Source organism: Trichoderma atroviride, chromosome 1 (genome assembly GCF_020647795.1).
Source record: "Trichoderma atroviride chromosome 1, complete sequence".
Classification (NCBI taxonomy): domain Eukaryota; kingdom Fungi; phylum Ascomycota; class Sordariomycetes; order Hypocreales; family Hypocreaceae; genus Trichoderma; species Trichoderma atroviride.
This window is the reverse complement of record NC_089400.1, coordinates 4,619,989-4,642,533: the sequence shown is the minus strand read 5'-3', so window position 1 is coordinate 4,642,533 and position 22,545 is coordinate 4,619,989. Positions and strand designations below refer to the sequence as shown.

At 50.0% G+C, this 22,545-nt stretch overlaps 8 protein-coding genes across 9 annotated transcripts; 7 read left to right on the top strand and 1 right to left on the bottom strand.

Annotated features, from left to right (window-relative positions):
- The first annotated feature begins 711 nt into the window (after nt 1–711).
- Nucleotides 712–5,569, top strand: TrAtP1_001672 (uncharacterized protein). Its single transcript, XM_066111093.1, has 5 exons — nt 712–2,803; nt 2,863–2,890; nt 2,959–3,695; nt 3,765–4,564; nt 4,721–5,569. The coding sequence occupies exons 1-5, from the start codon at nt 2,432–2,434 to the stop codon at nt 4,932–4,934; spliced, it is 2,151 nt and encodes a 716-aa protein (XP_065967166.1). The 5' UTR covers nt 712–2,431; the 3' UTR covers nt 4,935–5,569.
- On the bottom strand, nt 5,570–7,668 carry TrAtP1_001671 (uncharacterized protein). Its single transcript, XM_014085893.2, has 2 exons — nt 7,331–7,668; nt 5,570–7,239 (listed from the first exon to the last, which is right to left on the bottom strand). Exons 1-2 carry the CDS (start codon nt 7,544–7,546, stop codon nt 5,881–5,883), a joined length of 1,575 nt encoding a protein of 524 aa, XP_013941368.2. The 5' UTR covers nt 7,547–7,668; the 3' UTR covers nt 5,570–5,880.
- A 190-nt stretch (nt 7,669–7,858) lies between these two features.
- On the top strand, nt 7,859–9,609 carry TrAtP1_001670 (uncharacterized protein). The gene is made up of 6 exons (XM_066111092.1): nt 7,859–8,129; nt 8,193–8,276; nt 8,350–8,361; nt 8,429–8,525; nt 8,601–9,099; nt 9,163–9,609. Exons 1-6 carry the CDS (start codon nt 8,024–8,026, stop codon nt 9,493–9,495), a joined length of 1,131 nt encoding a protein of 376 aa, XP_065967165.1. The 5' UTR covers nt 7,859–8,023; the 3' UTR covers nt 9,496–9,609.
- Nucleotides 9,610–9,803: 194 nt separating this feature from the next.
- TrAtP1_001669 (uncharacterized protein) lies at nt 9,804–12,875 on the top strand. Of its 2 annotated transcripts, XM_066111090.1 has the most exons (8): nt 9,804–9,953; nt 10,361–10,456; nt 10,573–10,717; nt 11,064–11,515; nt 11,588–11,915; nt 11,994–12,203; nt 12,260–12,401; nt 12,478–12,875. In XM_066111090.1, exons 1-8 carry the CDS (start codon nt 9,941–9,943, stop codon nt 12,544–12,546), a joined length of 1,455 nt encoding a protein of 484 aa, XP_065967163.1. In that variant the 5' UTR covers nt 9,804–9,940; the 3' UTR covers nt 12,547–12,875. The 2 variants fall into 2 exon arrangements, with proteins under 2 accessions (XP_065967163.1, XP_065967164.1); XM_066111091.1 differs by having other exon boundaries at nt 10,361–11,515.
- A 623-nt stretch (nt 12,876–13,498) lies between these two features.
- TrAtP1_001668 (uncharacterized protein) lies at nt 13,499–14,181 on the top strand (the record flags this gene model as incomplete). The annotated part of the gene is made up of 2 exons (XM_014085895.2): nt 13,499–13,771; nt 13,867–14,181. 2 exons carry the CDS (start codon nt 13,499–13,501, stop codon nt 14,179–14,181), a joined length of 588 nt encoding a protein of 195 aa, XP_013941370.1.
- A 1,060-nt stretch (nt 14,182–15,241) lies between these two features.
- TrAtP1_001667 (uncharacterized protein) lies at nt 15,242–16,394 on the top strand (the record flags this gene model as incomplete). The annotated part of the gene is made up of 2 exons (XM_066111089.1): nt 15,242–15,302; nt 16,195–16,394. The coding sequence occupies 2 exons, from the start codon at nt 15,242–15,244 to the stop codon at nt 16,392–16,394; spliced, it is 261 nt and encodes an 86-aa protein (XP_065967162.1).
- A 116-nt stretch (nt 16,395–16,510) lies between these two features.
- Nucleotides 16,511–19,443, top strand: TrAtP1_001666 (uncharacterized protein; the record flags this gene model as incomplete). The annotated part of the gene is made up of 4 exons (XM_066111088.1): nt 16,511–16,598; nt 16,676–17,695; nt 17,759–17,807; nt 18,135–19,443. The coding sequence occupies 4 exons, from the start codon at nt 16,511–16,513 to the stop codon at nt 19,441–19,443; spliced, it is 2,466 nt and encodes an 821-aa protein (XP_065967161.1).
- Nucleotides 19,444–20,272: 829 nt separating this feature from the next.
- Nucleotides 20,273–20,967, top strand: TrAtP1_001665 (uncharacterized protein; the record flags this gene model as incomplete). Its single annotated transcript, XM_066111087.1, has 4 exons — nt 20,273–20,326; nt 20,418–20,619; nt 20,680–20,784; nt 20,864–20,967. 4 exons carry the CDS (start codon nt 20,273–20,275, stop codon nt 20,965–20,967), a joined length of 465 nt encoding a protein of 154 aa, XP_065967160.1.
- Between the last annotated feature and the right edge of the window lie 1,578 nt (nt 20,968–22,545).

Below are 22,545 nucleotides of genomic sequence, written 5' to 3'. Positions count from 1 at the left end.
TCAACCCTGGCTCTGCTCCCCGTCTTTGCTAGGCTGGTCGCCGCGACCCGGGCTTCTCAGGCCTTGTGGATGCTTTTTTTAGAGGCTCGATTCTGGTTCTACAAGCATTAATACGTGCGGTCTACAGTACAGTATGAGGGGGGTAGGGAGGAGCTTTCAAGTCTTGGCTTTGCTCGCCGGGCCTGGCTTGATGCCTGCTGCCCACCCCCCAAAAGGTTATTTGTTGTCTACAAAGTGGCACCACTAGCATCATCGAATCCGTTTCCCTGGCCCTGACGACTTGCCGGCTTGTTTTGGAACGTTGTACCAGAGAATGGGAGAGCAGATGCGTTGTATCGAGCGCAATGCTTGCCTGGACTATCTCATAAGTACCGCCGTGACATGCTCATTACCTAAAGAGGAACAAACTCCCGGTCTCTTGCAAACGGCTCACTCATAAGTTGACCTGAATACCTATATTCTAAGAGCAAGATAGGTGTCTCTTGTATATGCTCTGAAGCTAACGCCTGGAAGAAGAAAAAAAAAAAGATTCTCCAGGCCTGGGTCTAGACTACGGCGGCGGCGCGAGTAGCTTATGTATGCTTCTTTGTCAGTTCCAGATCCAGCCCGCCACCAGCAACCGCCAGCGGCACCACCACAAGGCATACTGCTTTCAATCATTCATGTGCTGAAGAAGCCCGAGCCGCAGTTCACTCTGCTCTGCAAGCAGGCTTGTTCACGGCTGGATCGCCTTGACAGAGCGTGCTTGTTGATAGATTCGCATCCTAGCTGGAGCCATATACGGCTGGCAGGACCCATGTGTATTGCCGCCCAGGGGGGGCCTCTAACCGTCTTTCTCTTCTGCCCCGCGCCTTTCCCTCCGTTGCTAGAGCTTCATCATTCTCCTTGCTCAGTTCCCAATTTTCACTACCCTGGCGGGATACTCCATCGACGACGGAGTGCCCTGTGGGAATGCGCTGGGCCAGTTCCCACCAGCCGACTCCGCTGTGGACCAGGCACTTGAGTCCCTTTCGGAAGCCAGAAGCTCAAATAGTATCGACCGAGCATTGATGCAGGTGATTAGTTTGATTGATCCTCTCTCAAAGATCTAATCTTGTCGAATTCAAATTCTCCGGCTTCAATCCTATCGCGAGCCCTAAGGGTCGTCAGATCCTCTTGTCACTGAGGGGCCGGGGAGAAAAGGGGGCAATCTGCTTTGCAGACGCCGTGCTTGCCACGAGGAGATCGGCCGAAGCACCTCCATAAGTTTGTCCATGTTAACGCCTCCATGACCAAAGGCTTTCGATACGGCTGCTGCTTCCGGAGTCTTGTCGCCAGACGCGATTTCTCTCGTCCATAAATCATCCCCTCTCTTCCCACTGCCCAGGGGCTGCCGAGCTGCGGCTGCTTTCGCAGTCCTTGCCGTCTACGTGCTCAAGCACATGATACGTCCTCATCGTGCAGCCATCCATCATCTGTTCCCAAGTAGAGCAGCACCTGCGCGTTCATATTGGACCGGAACCGGCTTCCCGCAGCGTGGGCCTTACACATCGGGTCGTCTCTGCTGCGCCAGCGCGGCCTTTGCTGCTCTCCAGCTGTTGCTTCCTGCATACGCCGCCTGTCTGCTGCAGCCAACAGGGACTGATCTAGCCAGACGCAGTGACAAACCGATATTCCGGGGCTGACAAGCTGTGCATAATACATGTATGGCTGCTACTGTGTGCCCACGGACTCCTCACTACTATATCCAGCACTCACTGCCCGAAGAGCCACGACTTCGGCATCTGTCTCCGCATCCCTCCTGGAAAAAAAGCAAAGAATCGCTACCAGCCGGCCTCGAAGGGGCTGACGCTACTCCAACTGATCACCGCCACTGCTATATCTCGCCGGGTCTTTACATTCACTAGCAAGCGCGGTATCGACTTGTTTACAAGTCGGAGTTGCGCAGAGGCGCCTTGTCGTCGTTTGTTTTGTCTTGTTGTTGTCTAATTGTCCAACTACCCCCTTTGCGCGGCTTTCTTCAACCTTTTGGATCGATATTACCTACCGTACCTCGTCATCTTCGGCCTCAATCTTTGCCTTTAGAGCTTACATCGACGACTTTTCTATAAAACCTGGAGTTGTCCTCTTAATTCGGAGAATATCAACGGATCGCCTTCCAATCCTACCGGCGACACGCCAACGCTACCTCGATATCTCGAAGCCGCTACCCTTTGTCGCTTTCCTCTCTACCCAAGACATAATTCGACTGTGGTATCTTTGCGAGCAGGTTTCGGCAATAGATCTTCCCTGTAACTTCCGCATTGTTTTGACTTTCGATGCGACAAGCTCGACCTCTATACTGTTTGAATTATCCGCTGAGCATGCGAAGAGTTGAAGACTTGGTATCCATCTTCAACAAACTCTCAACGGCTTACCCGCTAGATACTATTGGATACCTCGAATTTCCTAGATGACTACTACCATGGGTGATTTCTACAGCCAATTCCTTTCTACAATGACGGGAGCGGACGGCTACTTGCCTACGAGCCCCGACGAGCTGAACCCGGGCTTGAACCCGGGCTTGAACTCGGGCTTCATGCCTGGAAGTGTGCAGCATATGCCCATGAGGACCCCAGAGATACCTTCGCCGTATCCCCCTAATTCTATTTCTGAATATTTCGCTACGTATGCGGAGCCTGCTGTTCCTAATCCTAATCCTCCTCCCAGGGCGGGCAAAGGCCGGCGGCGATCGACCGCAAACCAAGGCGGCGGCAATTCGGACCAAGTGAAGCATCGGAGGACGCGTTCTGGCTGCTATACATGTCGAAGCCGCCGAGTCAAGGTAGGACAAATCGCAAAGCTTTGCAGAGCAATTTCAATAATGTGACTGACACTGCACAGTGTGACGAGACCCGGCCAATATGTGACCGTAAGCCACGAGCCACAAAAGACAAAGGACTTGATTTTTATTTAGCTTAATGTACTAATGGTTGGCAGGTTGCAGCAAAGGAAACCGAGAATGCTCTTATCCTGAACTGCCAGGAACAAAAGGTAATTTTGACCGCTCTGCTATCAAGTCGAAAGACGGTTCATCTACTATTCAGTGTATAAGCCCCGCATCTTCTAACGAGGTGGAAGAAGACGATCTAGAGCAAGAAGCAAAGCTTGAGACGATCCCTGATGATGTCGAACCCGATGGATTACTACGCCGAGAATCAATGCCTGTCTTGCCACAGGTCCGAAGAGCAAGTGCAGTATCCCTCAACATCGCCTCGCGGAGCGGCCGTCAGGCTTCCGAAACGCCGTCACAGGGCAATAATGAAAGCGTTTCGCCCGCAAATTCGAATTCTACCGTAGCGACGGGAAGCTCGGCACTGGCTGGACATTCGGGGCTGGAAGGGACTACAGAATATATGCGTCTGCCGCCAGATTTTCAAAATTACCTCCAGTTCTTCAAAAAGAATATGACCAACTATCATTACGGCTTGGCGGTTGATGAAGACGACTTTTTCAAGTCTGAGTTACCCATGGTTGCGGTAACATTTGAGCCGTTGCTCAATGCGTTGGTTGGATTCGCTGCGTATCATGTCACTCTGCAAAATCCAAATGGAAAACTGAACGATTTCCTCCAATATTATAACAGAAGCGTCGTGCTGCTGCTAAGGCTTTTGAATAGGGAGCAGACGCACAATGTCCATGTGCTTTTGACAATTCTACAGCTCGCCACCATCGAGGTAGGTTATGGACATGGGGAGGGAAATACCCAGATAATCATGACTCATGCCGCTGACGTATGTTTTTAGGAGTATCTGGGCGACTGGGTGAATCTCATGGGGCACCAGAAAGCTGCCTTTGAAATTCTTACTCGCATCTATACCCCGCAGACGGCGATGCAATCCCCCATAGGCCGAATGTGCCTCAGCTGGTACGCCCGATTTGATAACATAGTCGCCCTGATGGGTAGATTTCCCACGGAGATTCCCCGCGAGTGGTTCACCACCATGGTTGCGTTTTATCAAAGCCAGATAGCATCGAATCCCGCCGAATTACGTTGGAGGATTGAAGATCGATCCGCTCGTCTACGTCTCATCTCCTACGATATGTCTGACTTGTATGCTCGTGGAAGTCGACAGCAAATCGATCCATCAGATTACGCACTTGAGCACAGTCACTTGACGGCACAGCTCGAGGGATGGAAAGGAAGCTGGGATCCAGCTTTATGCGACCAAAAATACGTTGTTACTGATTTCCCTTGGCGGCGTCCCTTGGATCCTAACGACATTGTCGATCCGTACCGCCCAGGAATGCTCTATGAGCATCCTTTATTTAACAATACCATTATTACAATGGAATGGCACAGCATTGTTATAATGCACAAAAGCCAGTCGCCCGACATGTCTCCAGAACAGCTGTTTGCGGAATTAGGGGGCCATGCGTTTGCGGTGTGTGAGCTGTTCGAATGTATGGAGCATTGGCCAGAGCTGCCAGCGGGAACATTAATCGCGATGCAGCCCTGTCTTGCAATCGCTGGCCTTTTTTTGCCACATCAACCGAATCACAATATGTGGCTGCGACAGAAATTTGCGCTTTTGGAAGCTCAGGGGTATGTATATCTGACCTATCAACGCGGTTCTCCCATCCCTAATCATTTAGAGTTGCCCTGTTTCATCATCCATTCCCTTATTCTCTCACCTTTTTGCCTTCCTCTCTAGTGCTCATTGTTTTGAAATCAACAATATTCTAATCTTGAGTGGTTCAGACATATCAATCCCATCACTCGCCGTACAAAGATGGCGGAGATCTTTGGAGATCCTTCATGTGCTCATTGGTGGCTACCAAACGACGAAGGCTTTACACCAGTACTTCAAAGTATACGAGGCTTCGCGGACGAACGAAACACTAGAGCGATGAATTCGCAGCAGGTCAACCTCCGCGAAGTGAAACACCTCTTCGACAAACTTATCCTTGAATGACGGACGAAAGTTTTATACGTTTTTTTTTTATTTAAAAGAAAAAAAATAATAATGATAATAAAGAGGGGCCCATAGACTCGGGAATATTGTTTTCATTACAAAATTTCTGAAAATGGAGGATAATTCGATGTTACGAACCGTTTCGGCGCACGAAAATCATATTGGCGAGCACGTCTCCTGGTCCCTGAGTGTTCAATCGGTCAGCACTAGTTGTGGTCGAGACTTGTTGATATTGGAGAGATGCATTGATAAACGATTTTAATGAAAGAGTTTGGGAGCGGATGATTGGACTCCGCTGCGAATAAGAAGCTGCTTGATTTCGAGTTTCTGGGGAATGGCGAAATAGGAGGTATCCGAGGTATCAAGGACAACGCACCGAAGGAACTTGAACTATTTTTCTCGGTTTGAGAATGTTATTACCCTGCCCGATGCAGAGACAAAATCAATAGGCAAGACACAAGCCTCCTCTGGTTCACAGTACACGGTAATGGATTTTTGGAGGCTTGGAAAACTCGGCGCTTTTAGATGATACCTGGGTTTGGGATGGGTCTTTTGCGGCGAGGATCAATTATTGGCGGTGACAACTGATCGCGTGGATACACTTAGATGGAGTTTGGTGTACTCTGCATAATAGTACAATTTGTTTGTTTGTTTGTTTGTTTGTTTGTTTGTTTGCTTGTTCGATTGATTTATATATTAAATACTCACCGGCGTATTGCTGTACTCGCCAGTTCTGCTTGCCATAACACATGCTTGTTTTTTTCTTCATGACTTTGACGCTTATACAAGTGTTTTAATGCTTTCCTACTATTTCGCCATAAAGATTCGGGATAGGGTAGAAATTTCAGCCATTAGGTAGGGCTCAATAGGATGATTGGTTCGTCCCCGAGAGATTAATCATAATTTGCCTTTTTGTTCATCCAAAAAAAAGTCAGAGGAGTATAGGTTATTTCTCCTCATGCTGAGCATTTTCTTCCTTTGCCGCATCTGCGTCCCCTTCCGCTGCGGGTTCAGGAGCGGTGACTTCTTCTTTGGGAGTTTCTTCAGGTGTTTGTTTTTCTTCTTCTTCTTTGGCGGCTTCAGCGGGAGTTTCAGATGTGTGTGTTTCTTCACTTAAGATTGGGATTTCGCCCTCTGTTTGTCCCTCACTCGGTGTCTCAGCAGATGCCTCTTGAGCCTTGTCTTCTTCCTTGGCCTCTTCGACGATATGGTGGTCAGAAGTATCAATGACGCTGGTGACATCGTCTTCTGTAATTTCTACGACGCTTTCTGATACCCCTGACGTTTGATGGCCGGGATCAGACAGGTCAAATACGGTGGTGCCCGTCTCATCTTGGCCAGGCTCCGAGGACAGCGAGAAGAGGAGAGGGGGTGGAGGGCCAGCAATTACTGATTGCTCGACAATGACGGGGACTTCGGCGGACTCGGATTCCTCCTCTACGAGGTCAGGACCCGCTAGGTGCATACTTCTCAGCCTTCGAGACACCCCGTCGGCGTCTTCTTCTTCAGCTTCCATGACGGTTGTTACAGAGCTTCCGGTGGATGGGCTGCTCCTGATGTGCCTGCGGGTGTTTGTACGATTGACAGACCCGTGCAAGCCATCTTCATCGCCCTCGCTTGCCCCGGTCTGCGAAGCTGAGGGCTTCAAGATTTGAGGTGGTTGAGCTCTGCTGCTGGCGTTTACGTCGAACTCTGGGTGGGCTTCGAGACCCTCTGCTTCGGGTGGCAGTTTGTAATTCTCAGCTGGCAGCAGGTCGTACAAGTCACACACAGTCTTGAAGAAGACGTAAAGGCCGGTCTGTCCTTCGACAGCCCAAAAGACGCTGCGGTGCTGGAACCAGGCGTGCGCAAAGATGCGATGCAGCCTGCGGAAGACGTTGACCAGGCTCTTGACGCCGACATTCTTGCTATGAACGTCGTTGACCACGACGAAGCGGCTTGGGAAGATCTTTTGGTCCGACACGACGTTGGCGGCCCAGTCGAGGGTGTGGCAGCAGTAATCTATGGCACAGCAGCTCTTAGGTTGCTCGTGTACGGCACAGAGAAACTGCCATTCGGAGGCGCGCATCTCGGGGCAGGTGTTTGCGCTGCATGGAGGGCTGTCGAAGAGGAAGCCGCAGATGAGGGAGTTGCACTGCGAGATGAGGAAGCGGCAGAGCTCGTAGAGCCAGAGGGTGCGGTCGATACCATTCGGAGGCTGGGCGAGCTGTAGAGCCGATTCGCGAGTCAGCGGCTGAGTGCCGGATGCGGTGCTGTGGTAGTGCAGAGCAGCGAGGTGCTCTTGTAGCTGAAACGGCGAGTCTAGCTGATTGCGCGATCAAGAAGATTTCATATTAGTCTCTGGGCATCTTGTGTGTCTTTGTGCTTCTTCTCCCGTCTTTCTGCGTGCGCCATACCTCGCTCAGCGGCACCAATGGAGGGCCAACGGCCATGTCTGCAGCTTTGGTTCCCGGGTGTATCCTTCTAGAAGAATTGGCGTCTATATGCGACTGCTCCATCTCGGTGGTCGCCAACGTCGCCGCGGGGCCTCCCGATGGGGAATTTGGCCCTATCTGGATTTCTGCTGGCGGCGGCGGGCTGGGCAAACGAGGGGAGCTGGGCGCCAGAGACATGATGGAGGAGGTCGGCCGCAGCTCTCGTGATATTGAGAGCGTCGAGGAGAGGGAAAGAGAAGAGAAGAAAGAAAAAAGAAAAAAGGGGGGGACTCCGATATCAAGTAGTGTCACGATGTCTGTTGACAGCCTGGCTGGCGGCCAATTGGGAGTGGGTTTGAGCTTGGAGCTACGCCATATGGGATAGATGCATAATGCGCTGGTGAGCTTTGTAGATGCATATGGACTCGTTTTGGTCGGATAAAGGGCTAAGTAGCGGGGTGTATCCTCTTTTCGAGGCCACTACATCATTGTGCATATACTTGACTCTGGCAGAGCCTTATGTAACCGACCGAGCCTATTGCTACCTCTTACCATTGGTAATATTCGGCTCTTCATGTTGAGACTTTTGTTTTAGATACTGCTGAGCGCATTTGTGATTTTATTTCTTTCTCGTTCGTGTACCTCGGCTATATCCCATTACTTTCGTCCGGCATCATGAACATTGACGACGATGCCCCTCCGGAGCTGGTTGACGTTAGTGGTGGGATTCAGAACTCTGGGGAGGGCGTCAGTGTAAAAGTACCCATAACCATTGTGACAGGTGAGATTATGAATAGTGCAAGCAAAAATAGGGGTGTAAAGTCATGGCTGACAGGATAAATAGGATATCTCGGCGCTGGCAAGACGACGCTATTGAATTACATACTTACAGCCCAGCATGGCAAAAAGATTGCCGTCATCATGAATGGTAAGCAGCGCTGGTGGTTTTCATATCGCACATATGGGCATATATATTCAGGCTAACATATAATGATGAATAGAATTTGGAGATTGTATGTTTATGCTTCTGACATTTGCTCTTGTTCTGGCAAATTTCCTAATAGTTGATCATCTCTTTAGCTGTGGACATTGAAAAGTCTCTCACAGTGAGCCAGGGCGACAATAGAGTAGAAGAGTGGCTTGAAGTTGGAAACGGCTGCCTATGTTGCTCTGTCAAGTAAGCCCCTCCACCATGAGACTTCGCCGTTCTTTCGCCTTTTTTTATCCCTTTGAAAGGACTAACACTGCACAGGGATACCGGTGTAAATGCCATCGAATCTCTGATGGAAAAGAAGGGAGCTTTCGACTACATTTTACTTGAAACAACCGGACTGGCAGACCCCGGCAATATTGCACCTCTTTTCTGGGTTGATGATGGCCTTGGCAGCACAATATACCTCGATGGAGTGGTGACTCTGGTGGACGCAAAGAATATCCTATACAGCCTTGACGACACGAAGGGAAAAATCGAGGATCATAACGAACATGACCATCACGGCCCTTTGATGACAACAGCTCATGTGCAGATTTCGCACGCCGATGTTATTGTTTTAAACAAGGCGGATTTAGTCAGCGAAGACGATCTGAGAAGAGTCAGAGAGCGGATCGAGTCCATCAACGGAGCTGCGAGAATACATGTGACGCAGAGAAGCGAAGTGCCCGAATTAGAGGGATTCTTGCTAGATCTTCATGCATATGACCAGTTCAATGTGGAAGAAGCTAAGAACAAAGGCCACAGTCATCTAGATCCGGTGAGTACCAGGAAGGAGGGGGGGGAACAAACCCAAGGGAAAGCAGCTAATTCAAAAAACTAGACGATATCGACTGTTTCCATACCAGTGCCAGCTCTGCGCCCCGAGCAGCTGCAAGATGTCGACCGATGGCTACGAGCAATTCTCTGGGACCATAAGCTTTCAGGTACAGAAAACAATGTCGAGTTTGAGATTCACCGGTCCAAGGGCCGTCTTGTGTTTAACAATGGCGAGGTGAAGTTGCTACAAGGTGTTAGAGAAATATTCGAGATCATGGATGCTCCGAATGGCGCCGAAATTACTGCAACAGAGGGTAAGATTATTCTCATCGGTAGAGGGGTGCAGGGCATAGATTTCGAGTCGGATTTTAGACAGGCGATTACTACTAGTAGTTAGAAGAGTGTTGACATTGAGATGTGCTTGACATGATTCCAAAATTTAATTGTACCATATGTATAATAGCGAAGTGGCCATCTACTCTAGATAATTCGTCCTCTGAAAGGATTATTCATCATATAGTACGAAACCGGCGAGGTCAAGATAAAATCGTAGCCCCGGTACTTTATACCCCATCATGTAATCAGCCAGCCTCGTAGTCTGTTGCCTGATCTGATTGGCTGGCGAGTCAGATTCGGCGCGGACCCACTTGAATCCGGCCAGCATGCTCCGCGCCAGAGCCCAGCCTTCCTGGACGACGCCAGATTAAAAAGATTCGAGATCACTATAGACAATCGGTACGATAAGGGACCGCCGAATTGGGTTTCGATACACGATCCAGATACATACGCGACACCATATCGGCAGTGTCATACCCCGGTGGCCTGCGCAACCACGAGCAATCATGAACCGACCAGGTAGGACATGTCCAAATGTCTCCCCCCCTCGACAATCTCGGCTCCAGAAGGGCCTTTGTTCCCAGCCCATTAGCCAGCGGCGTGCGATCGATTCGATGGATGGGCTATAGTGCTATTGTCGAAGCACGTCTTCTATACGTTCAAGAGCCGGGACATGGTATTTCGTATATCTCGTCTTGCTGCCCGGCCCGTCGTTGCAGAACCGAATAGACTCAGCCGTCGTCGTCAATGCCCCACCTTCAACGAGACTGTCGAGGATACCATAGGCGAGCTCTGATTTGAATGCGGCTTTTGAATAGAGGCCTTGCTCTGTTGGGTCTTGGAGAGAGGACGGGAATCTTGAACTGTCGATGTCGCAAATGGACTTGAAAAACAGATGCTAATGCCATGTGTCTTTTCTCCCACAGGAGCGGTGCCGCAGACGTTACGGGGGATACCCGGCGGCTTTGGAAGCCAACAGCAACCACAACAAGGCCGATCAGTGTCGACTCGATTACCAAATGGTAAATTAGGTACTTTACTTGTGTATTGCAGCGGGTTTGGCTTTGGGGCTGAAAGGGACAAAAGTCACTGCTGAGTTCAGAAGCCAAATGCTAACAGCTGGCGTAAAATGATATAGCGAACAACGCCTCAGGCTGGGCGTTCAATGCAGCTGTTCCCATGGGAGGCGGCGCCTTTCAGAATCAGGCCCGCCAGCTGGGAGGAAACGTCAGTTTTGCGCAGAGCTTGAGCGGGTCACAACCTGCTACGCCACTCGATTTGTCGTACGTCCATTGCATTCACTTCTGTCAAAACTCCCTGTCGTTATACCACTTCACTGCGCCCTCGCGATCCCTTCACTGCTTTCTGACCTTGGCAACATCGAATCACTATGAGTCGCCCGGCGGAGAAGAAACACAAACGAGTCAGAATCAAAGTTGGAGAATCGCATTCGAACATGGGGCCTGGATCGCATTCCTCCCCTGGCTTGGCCTACTCTGCCGTCCTCAAGGGACAGGCAAACTCGAGTTCTTCCAAGCCGACTCTGCGCCGTCCTTTTCCTGCTGAATTCATTCCACAGAGTGCCCGGGGGCACAGTATCTCACAAAGTCCGCTAACCGACATGCACAGGGAATTCCCATCGCTTTCCAATAACTCTCAACTCCCCAGTACAATCCAAGGGTCGATGTGGTCTACGGCGGGCTCGAGAAACATCAGCGGGCCGATTCAGCGAAATCAGCCGACACAAGGATCCTCTCAGCAAGGTGGACAGGATGATCTCTTCGGTCCTCCATCCTCGCGGATGCAGCCAAATCAGGGGCCATTTCGTTTTGGAGCACAGCCTTCTTCCCAGGTTCAACCAAACAGCGTCGATGACTTTCCTCCGTTAAATCGGACATCCAATGGCGAAATTGGGTCAGAGCGCGGCGGCAACGTCATGTCTTCTATTGGATTCGGACCACAAAACCCTAGCTCGTCAGGCCCAATGCAGAGCGGTGGGGGGAATGGCTTGCTGAATGCTCTAACAGCAACAAGCCGGGCAAGTGACGTACGATCACCGCCCGCCATCGGCACACCAAACGGTAAGAAGTTGTCTGAATTATTGGTCTCATCTTACACACTCTTGGCCAGAGCTTGATCCTAACAAAATGCAGGTCCTGGCCGACAGCAGCCGCAACAGCAACATGATGGTAAACAGAAGTTTCGAGAAGACGGCTCAGGCAAGGCGTCAGAAGTAGCTTCGCCAACTGCTGAAGGACGAGGATCTCTTGGTGTGATTGGCAGCGAAGGTCCGAATGGAAGATTGGCCGAACGCAAGGATAGCCAAGCAGCAGATGTTGTAGATCCCTTGGCAGGAATGGCGGCGGTTGACAAATGGGGGATCAAAGGTTTACGAACACTAATGAACAACTACCCCGACTATCACGCCATGATCATAGGGATGGACCCCAGCTCGATTGGTCTTGATCTATCTTCCCCAGAGTGAGTGGCCTGAAGATTAATTCTCGAGAGTTGCAGCAGTGTGTGAGGGCAAAGAAGCTAATGTTGTTTGAACTATAGCTTGATTTCAACCCAAATGTACTCAGTATTGGATGATACTCCCCCAAAGCCGACAGTCAACACCAACAAATTCCGATTACCCGACTGCTACAGCGTAACAAATGTGCAGCCGATAGAAACCAAGATACAGAGTTTCAACGAGGAAACGCTGTTTTGGATCTTCTATAGCTGTCCCTTGGATGCCAAGCAGCAGATGGCTGCGGTAGAATTGTGAGCAGAACAGACAGCTCTTATGTTGACAAATACGTATAACTAACATGAACCAGGCATTCCAGAAACTGGAGATGGCATAAAAAGTTGCAGGTTTGGTTGACCAAGGATGAGCACATGACTCCTCAGATCCTAAGCCCCAACCACGAGCGAGGATACTACATTGTATGGGATACTGCCACTTGGCGAAAGGATCGGGTAAGTCAACGTGGAACACGCCGAGCGCCATGACATGTTCAGAAGCTGACCGCCTGCGCTCCTTTGGATGGTTTAGAGAGAGTTTACGCTGCATTATGGAGATCTGGATACCTCCTTAGGACAACCGCCGCCAGTGTTGTCATAAAGGTCTATTGAATGTTTGAGGGGGCTTCGTCGTCCTCTTTTTTTTAGCCCAAGGATGGTTTGCTTGCTTGCTGATTAGGGACGCGAAAGCTTAGTCGAGCTGCTTAATCGTTTTGGCGTTTCAGCCATTAGGAACAAGGATCGAGGAATTATTATTGCTTTTATAGGAATGGGTTCGGTTACAAGACGGTCCTGGAATGCAGAGTCGGTTTTCAAAGGCAGGCCTAGATTACTATCTAGCTTGCGATGGTTAACATGGGTTGCATTACGATTCAATGAGAACAGGCTGGCCGGAAAGTATGTGCTACCGGCTGGCATATCCTTGATTTATGAGTTTGTGTCTGCATGCGCTTGTGTCTTGTGTGCCCGCTTGAACTGTGATTATGTGTTGGGTCCTGTAAGTCAGTGATTCAAGTACCTACCATCTAAAAATATTCCACATTCACTCTTCTCCAACGATTATTAAAACTACGCGCAGAAAATCAATTTCTCGTCTCGTCTTCTTTTGTCTTCTCGCAATCATTATCCCTAAAGCTTCTGAGCACGTTGTCGCGTGAGAAGGTTCCTATTTTTGTATGAGACGTTCTTGGGCATAGAAATTAGCCGAGGTTCCACCATACCTCTTAACTCTAAGAGCACAAGCAACCTGGCAGCACATGCATGGCTCTCTACCTAACAATGAGCTAAGAATCGACTGGTCCAAGCTACGGAATCGAATTCGAGGGGCGACACCCGCAAATCTGATGCTTGAGCTCCATTAACTCTGGGTTCGTATTGCTTCGGCATTTTCTCCACGTTGCTGGTCGCGACTCTAGCTCCGAACCTCGCCGACTGCTCCTCGTCCTGACGAGAGCCCAAGCTCCGACTCGAGTTTCATCATCTGTCATTGACGAATTCTCCATCAAGATTGCCCACCAAAGTGACACCGCGATCGCGGTCTCGAACAGCCCATCATGTCGGACGAACAAATCTCGTTACCCTTCTTCGCCATTGTCCTGATTGTGTCAGGGCTGATAGTGCGGTATCTTTTCTTTTCGGGCCCGAGCCCAGAACGGCCGCCGGTGAGGACCGCAGAGCAGATGCTCAGATCAAGAGAGGTGGCGGTTCAGAGGATACAGCAAATGTTTCCGCAGGTTGAGAGACGGAGCATCTTGTGGGACCTCCAGCGCAACGGCGGGAATATCCAGAGCACCACAGAGCGGATTCTGGCAGGTCGCTTGGAAACGGTATGGTTCTCTTGTCCATCCCCTTGTTCCACAACAACCTACTACTACTCCTGGCGGGCGGCGACATGCTAATGCGGGCATAAATTGACGGATAGCCCCCCGTGACGTTCCAACCTCCGCCGCTTCGAACTCAATCACCCCCGACTGGAAGCTCTGGCCCAGCGGCGAAGCAGCCCGAGAAGCCGAGCCAGCCCGATCTGATTACACGCTACAACCTGAGGGATAAGGTTGCGGACTCAGCACCCGCAGGAGAAGAGGAAGAGGCGCAGAAGGAAGGCAAAGCATGGAGCTCCAACCGCGAAGAACGACAGTCTGCTCTGCAACGAAGAAGAGACGAGATGATTCTGGCGGCGAGACGCAAGATGGAGGCCAAGATGGCGGCGGAGAAGGCTGCCCAGGGGTCTTCTTGAAGGGGGGGAATGGGCACGAGAAAGGGTCATACAGCAGCAGCATGATTTCCTTGGTTTCGGAGCACTCTTTTTTCTCTTTCCCCTACATAATTTTTCCCTCTACTCTTTTCTACTATGGGTGCATACTTTTTTTTGTAGTGAGAATTGCGAGCATTGGCGTTTTAATATTGTAGATGAGGGTAGCTAGGATATCTAGGATATTCGAATGCTTTAGTATGTCCTGTGGAAGTGTCAAGTGATGAAAAATAGTTATATGCAAAGGTGCTTGGCTTTACAGATACGCTGTGGATAAGAAATACCAGCCATATGAGTTGTACGGCACTGAGGTTGGAGAGGATGCTTGAGTCTGGCATATGTGATAACCGAGTGTCTTGAGAAGCCATGCTTGGATTATTGTTTGTATGTGTGCAATATATACCTCAAAGATGTGAGGTAAAAACAGCAGTTTATCTTTGCTATACAAAAGGGAAGCAGAGTATATATCTTCATATTGGAGTATACAGCTACGGCATTAGTGAAAGCTGAAAGTGGCATGTCTCACCTTGCTGTAAGCCGCTAGCGGGAGGATCAGCAAAGGACAAGAATGATGTTTGTAAAACGCGTCGTCACATGACAGAAACTTTAAAACATTGGAAAGAGAAGAAAGAGAGGCGGAATAATGCCGCAAAAGCGTAAACATACGACAATGCCTACAGCGCGTGGAGGCCTCGGTCATGTAGATTATCTGCTGTGAAAAAGAGCCCCGCGCCTGCTTTCACGTGCGAACAAGGGTCAGCAGCTTGACGTCAAAGGGTCTGATCTGTTCCGCATGAAGAGGGATGGCAATTCTGGCGTATTAGAGGATACGGATACACCTTGTCCCTATTATTAGCGAAGAAGGCCGTAGGCAGAATAACATGGCGCATTCGAAAGTTGGTGTGCCGTTTATAGAGGTACCCATCATGACATGTGCCTGTTCGTCTCCCTCTATCTAGGCCTGGAACTCGAATACACAGGTAGGTAGGTAGGTATATGTATATATCTGCATATAATCAAGAATGTCTCTCGTTATTCTTTGATAATGGATGCTACGGGCTCTTACGGGATCAAGCTGGCATCCAAAATCCAAGTACGAGTTTGCTGTATTTAGATGTTACTCTGTAAGCTGAGCTAGCTCGCGGCAGCCCGTAGCTCTTTTTGGCGGGGCATGAGATCAGACCCTGAAAGGAACTGGAATCCATCTCGATGCGCGCCACCTGCTCGAGGCTCATGCGCACTTATACTCAGCCACAGCCGCTCGGCCAGCATCAACAAAGCGCTGCGTCACCGCGGGGACCAAGTGCCTGAATTCAAACAAGAGGACCGAAACTTGGGCTTCAGCGCTTTCTTTCTTTCTCTACGATACTTCTCTTCTTCTGCCTTTGTTTCTGTATCTACACGTTTTTTTTTTGTTTTCTGATTTCGACATATTCGCCCTCAGGATCTGCACGCACGCATTTTTGGAGGGAAGCGCGTTGGCTGTCTGCCAAACATCGCCTGTTTGGGTTCCGAGGCGTCTTTTTGCCCTTCCATTGCGGAAACCATCCCTTCTTGTCTACACTCTTTGTGGTTTGGCTGCGTGAATCGCTGCACAGACGTCATTCCAGGTAAGCTGCCGCTCTCCCTTGCGTTGCACCATTTTTATTGCCGTCTTTTGCATGCTGCCAACTCGCCATCGAGGACCAGCAAGCTTGATTTACTGTTTCTCTCGTTTTGCCTGTTCGGAACGACCCCTGTCAGTTGCATGGTGGGCTGCAAAACGCAGACACGGAGAGAGCTTACTGCCTGAGCGAGCGGCTGCTTCTTGCCTTATCTGCTGGGCGCATCAGGCTGACAGCTGGCAGCCCTGCGGCCCTCTCAAGATAAATATTTCTGCTCGAGGTGGCAGCTTTTCCATTCTCCCTCTTTCTCTGCTTTCTTCAACGTGGGGTGTCTTGCAGCAGCAACCTTGTCTGCCGCTCCAATTCTCTCGCTAACCGACAGGGTGTCTACCAGGGAGCTCTACCCAAGCATCGAAAGACGACGTCAAAAGCATAGCCTTTCGGTTAGGCTGCGAGCACCGAAAGTCGAGCCGCAACAACGAACAGCACAATCTGCCAACCTGCGCTCTCCTCGTTTCCGATCTCTTGTACGATTTTGCCCGAATATTGCTTGCTGATACTGCGTCTGCCCTGCCCGCCATCATTCTCGTCTGATCTCGACTGGAATACATTGTTTGGCGAGACATGGTTATTGCGACCCAAGAGCTCAACATAGCAAGATACTCCGTTTCGGAACTGAAGCCTGGTCAATCAGGATATTCAGTGCTGCGATGGCGCCCCAACGGAACTACTACGCCGACTTGGAGCTGCCTATGACGGCAGATGTCACGGAGATCAAAAAGCAATTTCGAAAGCTAGGTATGCAACGGTCCCAGCCAGAAACACACAAGTACTCTTGTTACAAAAGAAATCATCATCTAATTTCTTGGATATAGCCTTGAAATATCATCCCGATCGTAATCCTGGCCGAGAACAAGAGGTCAACTCGCAGTTTCAAATCATCCAGGCCGCTCACGAAGTACTCAGCGACCCCGAGGCCAAGGCCAAATACGACGCCTCTTTCGCACGATCTGCCGCCTCTAGATATCCTGCCTCTTCGGGCGTGAGAGGAAACCCATGGCAAAATGTTAGCCAGCAGTACCCTACTCCACCCCGACGTGGTCAGCCGCGAACAGCCACTTCAGGGGCACAGAGATGGAACGAGAGGTTCTCAGCCGGTGTGCCTCCAACCGCCAAACACCAGCCAGCGGCGGCAACGGCTGCACGAGCTTTTGAAAGCATGCGGAAAGGTGGTGCCAAGAGTGGACAGCAAGACCGCCCCGTCCCTCCCCCTCCTCCACCACCTCGAACTGAGAGTGCCAAAAAGAGAGCTGAGGCATCTTTCGGTGCCAAAAAGGCTGGATACTATCCTCGGTCAAACACCCCTGGCGATGAGCCGCCAGTTACCAACAACAACTACTACTCCTCCCGTATGAACGCTGAGCGACCAGCAGAGCCAGTACCCGATCCCTTGGCTCAGTTTAGAGAGAAAAGTCGCGCCGAAGAAAGCTTCATGGACCCTCCGCAGAGCTCCCCATATACCAAAGACGGGAGCGAAAAGTCCGACCCTTCTGACAGTAGTCCTGTGAACCGAGCGAAAAATGCAAAGGTCCCGTCTCGCAAAGAACCGCGCTCAGAACCAGCGAGTCCACCAACGCCCAAGCGTCGCAGCCCTAGTATGCCACGGAAAGAGTCGACAGGCGGAGCCCAAAGGAGCCAAAACGGGACAGGAGTTGATGAGAGACCTCGGGCAGTCCCTGTCCCTCCCAGTTCACGTCCAAATTCACGGCCCACTTCATCATACAAAGCCCCAAGTGAGCCGGCAGCAGCACCAAATGGCAATCCATTCACAGCCAACCAATCGTCAAATATATTTACGGCCAACGAATCAAACCAATCTTCTCCTAATCACATGCGTGAGTGACCTGCTTCACTATCACTAGATCTAACTTGGCCGTTTGCTGACATTTCTATATCAGCCTTCAATAAACCCGCAACTCCAGTCAACGGAGCAAAAGACCCTTCAATGTATGCAACACCTCAAAAAGACAAGCCAGGTTTACACCACGGCAATAAGTCCACTCATCAACTCCAAATGACTCCACCACCAAAACACAACATTGCCGAAGTCGGCTCAAAGTCAAAGATTGAAATATGTGTCCCTAGTGGAATGCACGTTACAGTTCACAACCTCTCTCCTTTTGAGCAGAAACAAAAAACCATTCTGAAATGCTTGATAAAAAATCAAAGAGGCGCTGTTCTAGCACAACGCAATAAACCACCGCACCGCACCACTATCAATCATGAAAAGTTTCCTGCAGAAGAGTCGAACGCTAACAATGGCTTACCGAGCAGCTTCAATTTTAGTTTAGACGATGATACCTTTGTACCCGATGCCCCAGGAACCGCCCAATTTAGAAAAAGCACAAGCGTTGATGGAATCAACACCAATTTTGTCAAGGACAACACCTCAACTACTTGGCAATTCAGTGCTGGAAGTGGAGATAATGACTCTCTTCCACAGAGCCGTTCTCAATCAACCAACAAAACTGATCGTCGGTCCCCGATCAGGCGTCGGCCGGTCGCCACAGCCAAGGCGCCCAACTTTGGAACTCAAACTACCCCGAACCCAACCCGCTTTGACCCAGAGCAATACAAGTTTGAGCCGCAGATGTTTGCTCCTCGGCCTGGTACCCCCAGCAAACCAGGGTCACCCACGCGGAAGAATGCGAACAATCGAAAAATACCAAAAACTCCTAAACCCATGGCGGGGGATGGTAGTGACGATGACCGCTATGCTTGGAGAGGCCGCAACGCTCAACCAAAAGCTGCAACGGTTGGCAGTCCGCAAGCGATGGATATCGATTCGCCGCTAACTGCCTCTCCCTCCGCGACTCCTATTTCGACTCCTCCTCTTATGCCAACTACTCCCTCTATGGCTTCTACTCCAGTTCCTGTCCCGGCTCCTATTGTCCCACCACATACTCACCATCAGCATCACTCCCCTGTCGCAAGGAATATCCATGTTGAGCCATCGCGGCCGGAATGGCGACCTGGAAACGTCACAGGCCTTGGCCAAGCGCAGAGGCAGTCTGAGGAAAGGAAAGAAATTCCGATCAATTTCAAGGGGTCCGAAGACAGCGAAGAATTTCGCGCAACATTTGAAGATTTCAAGAATGTTGCGCCTTTTGCGCCACCCAAACCTGGCCTCAAATCATTTACTGAACTCAAGGACAATCTACCGTTTGAGAGCCAGGCATCAGCAGAACTACACCTCAACGATCCTTCTCAGCCTCAGCAACTTGATCTACCCGATCCCCCACTTGCTCCTGGACTTCCGTTGATGGTTGATGGCGCGAAGCCAAGCGTTCCGGTATGGACCAAATATCTTGAAGAATTCGAAGGCTATCTACGGCGCTGGGACATTTTTAATTCACGAGTGGTGGACCATTTTGCCACACGAAAGGCCAACATATCAAATGCAAGGATTTCCAAAGGCTATTCGTTCTTAGGTGTCCGAGGCGATACCGACATCCTGGAGTATCACAACTGGGTTGAGCAGGACAATGGAGTCCGCCGAATGTGGCTCGCAGCTTGCGAAGAACACGAGACCCGATTCAGAGATTTCATGGCGTTTAGAGAGAAGATGAAAATGCCGATTTAAGCGAGACGACGAGATTTTATTTCCACCTTTCTTCTTCTTTTTCTGGGTAGGCGTTTGGTCAATAGATTTCAACGAGTAACGTGCGATAGCTGAGCGCAATTACGTCCGTGGCATTTGCTTAGTTTAGTTTTCATGGTCAAGAGTTTGATACCCATATCACGGCTGAAGCATATGCGCACACTTATATATATGTCTCGTATATGTGTGCAATTCAGCATAGGTTTTTTATTCTTCCTTTTTCTTTCTCTTTGTTTCTTCCCTAGCCTTTAGCTTTCGTTCTCAATTTTCTTTGGGAAAAACTTGGGAGGTTTTACTTGGTATCAGATGGTCGCTTTGGCTTGCTGGGCAGATTTAGGGTTGGCCCCCTTTGGGCGTTTGTGAGAATATGTGTACAATAGAAACAGGTTTGCGTGTGGAATGTATAATGGAGTGCGTCAGGCCATTACAATTCAGATCATTCTACGGCTTCAGTGATGAGTGTGCTAATGCAGATTATTTCACCCTCTCTCTCTTCACAGGAGGGGAGGGTCGAAGAGTGCTGCTTCTTCAGATTTGTTTCACTTCGTATCATGCTAGTGGCATCCTCGCGGAGGGCTTCACTTGGCTCATTATTTTGCAGTCACTTTTTTTGCTTGGGGCCATTCACTTCAGGCCCTGTTCAGATTTATCCTTGTAGGTTCTATCTGCTTCTGGGAGATTTGATGCTTGATCTCCTGCACCAACTGTTCTTTCCTCTTCTCAACGCTCACACTCATACGTATCGATTCGTGCCAGGGAATATTCATCTTTATAATCTTCTTTTGAAGATATCTAACAAAGGAAAACTACCATGGACCCTGAAACTCCTGAGAAGTCTACTTCTGCTTGGACCGATGAGGCCAAGGTATGTAACACTCTCTATCTAGATGGTTCATCTGAGCTAGCATGCTGGCACGACCATCTCAACTCAGCTAACGGAGGTGACGCCTTCACAGTTCCAATTTCTCCTGCGAGTCGTCGCGCAGCTCAAGGAAGATGGTCGCTCCATCAAATGGGAGAAGATCAACCTCCCTGGAAGAACCCCCAAGTCCCTGATGCACATGTGGGCCAAGATCAACAAGCAGATTGCGGAATTTGAGACTGCAGAGAGAGATGGCGAACCAACGCCGGTGAAGACGCCGCGAAAGAGGGGTCCGCGTGAGTAACCAACTGTTTGCAAGGACTTGTGATGAGAGGGCTAATGCTTGTTCGATCGAGAGCTAGCAAAGAAGAAGACTCCCAAGGCTATAGGCTTGGACAACGGTGCCGTCGACGACGAGTTTGACATCAAGAAGGAACTTTTGAAGAAGCGTGGTGCCGAAAGTATGAATCTGACCAATTTAACAAGTACAAAATTAGCAGCAATGTTTACTAACAGGACGTGATGCTTTTTTAAATCTAGAGCTCGGTGACGAAGAACCAACTGCGGCCACCAAGCGAGCCAAGGTCAAACCTGAGGCGAACGACGACGTCCGCGTTAAGAAGGAGAGTGCCATACAGGGCTGATGACAGGGCTCTTCCATGTCGTTAGCATTTTGGCTTTTGACTTTTAAAGGGATCAAAGCTATATCTACAGCTGGAGTGGAGAGAAGCCATATTGTTTGTAACAAAGGCACAGAGCAGAGAGAACTGTCAACTGTGTATACGAAGATTTGAATGAGCTATCATATAACTGCTGAAGGCAAAACTGTCTTGAGAGGAATAGGAAACCGAGTGTCTTTTAGTCAAGTATGAGCTAAACACCACAAACATGGTCACGACGTCTTTGTTCGTTTTCTTAGTGAATACAACGCTGCTAAGTGCTTAGTGCCACTCCCAAAAATGCACCTAGGTGAAGATCTTCCACTTTTTTTTTTTTTTGGTCTTTCGTCGGGGGGTTCAGGTAGATCAGCAGGTCAGATTAGACGATGGGCCTGAGATTACGTGCAGCGGCATTAGGAGCAGCGTCTCCGCCTTGAGAGTGCCCGCAGGAGAAGTGATGGCGAGGGCGGACGATAGAGGCCGCTATTCCTAGGCTGGTTCGTTTGGCTATATGCAGGCTTGGTGTTGTGACCCGACTTCAAGGGCAGACAGGGCGGAGAAGCGATTTGGGTGGGTGGCGTATTATCTGGCTGCGTGAGGGATAGAGAAACAGTTGCGAGGTGAGAATACGAATGTAGGCGTGGAAAACAAGATGGAGATGCGGTATAACCGATACTCCTTGGCTGCTCATTTTCTCTGTAAGAGATGACGCTTTCAAACATTTAACAGGAATTACTGCGCATCGGTAGTTCGTATCACTGCCGATTAGAAACTGTGATGCTACGGCCTAGCAGCGGTAGATGGGGCTGTGGCCTTGAACTTGATGGAGATGGGGATGGGGCGGTTCATAAAGGGGGGAGGCGAAGAGAAAAAGAGGGTGTGAACAAATGCAGGCTTTGGGTTGAATAATTAATCTGCCCGTCTTGGTTGGTTGGTTGGTTGTTCAGAGCTGGAGGGCTATTGATCGTGTTGAGTTCATATGTTCAATAGTGGGCGTACCCTGGAACTGAATATGCGGGCACCGGGGCCGTGTTTTGCTGTGCTATGAATAGACCTCGGAGTGCTGTAGATTGGCGAAGAAGCGAGTAGCAACATTTCAAGGCCTCTGCTAGGGATAACATCTCCATAGTATCATCTAGACAAGCGCAGCTGAAAGACGAGGGTTGGCATCGACATGCTTTGCATTGTATATGAGCCAATAACAGCCGTAGACGAAGGTGAACCCGGATGGGCTCGAGGCACAATGACGGCCGCGAGCATTCCACGACCTTGGCTGTTCAAGTACCGCAATTACTTGCTTGTAGGCGTTGATCTCGGTCCCTCTGTTAGCACCTCTAGCACCTCTAGCAGCCTTCGCCAGCAAGGGTCATGGCCGTCTAGCACCAGGTACCGCGTGCTAGCACCGCAGTACGTACCCGCAGCGAAGCCTGCCTGCTGATCCACCTTTTTTTCTCCACGACTCCAAGTTTGTGCATGCCGTACCCAGAACCGATTTCCAAGGACCGACATCACATGGGCCTGCTTCACTGCCATTGTCCGTCCACCACCATCCTTTTCTCGCCG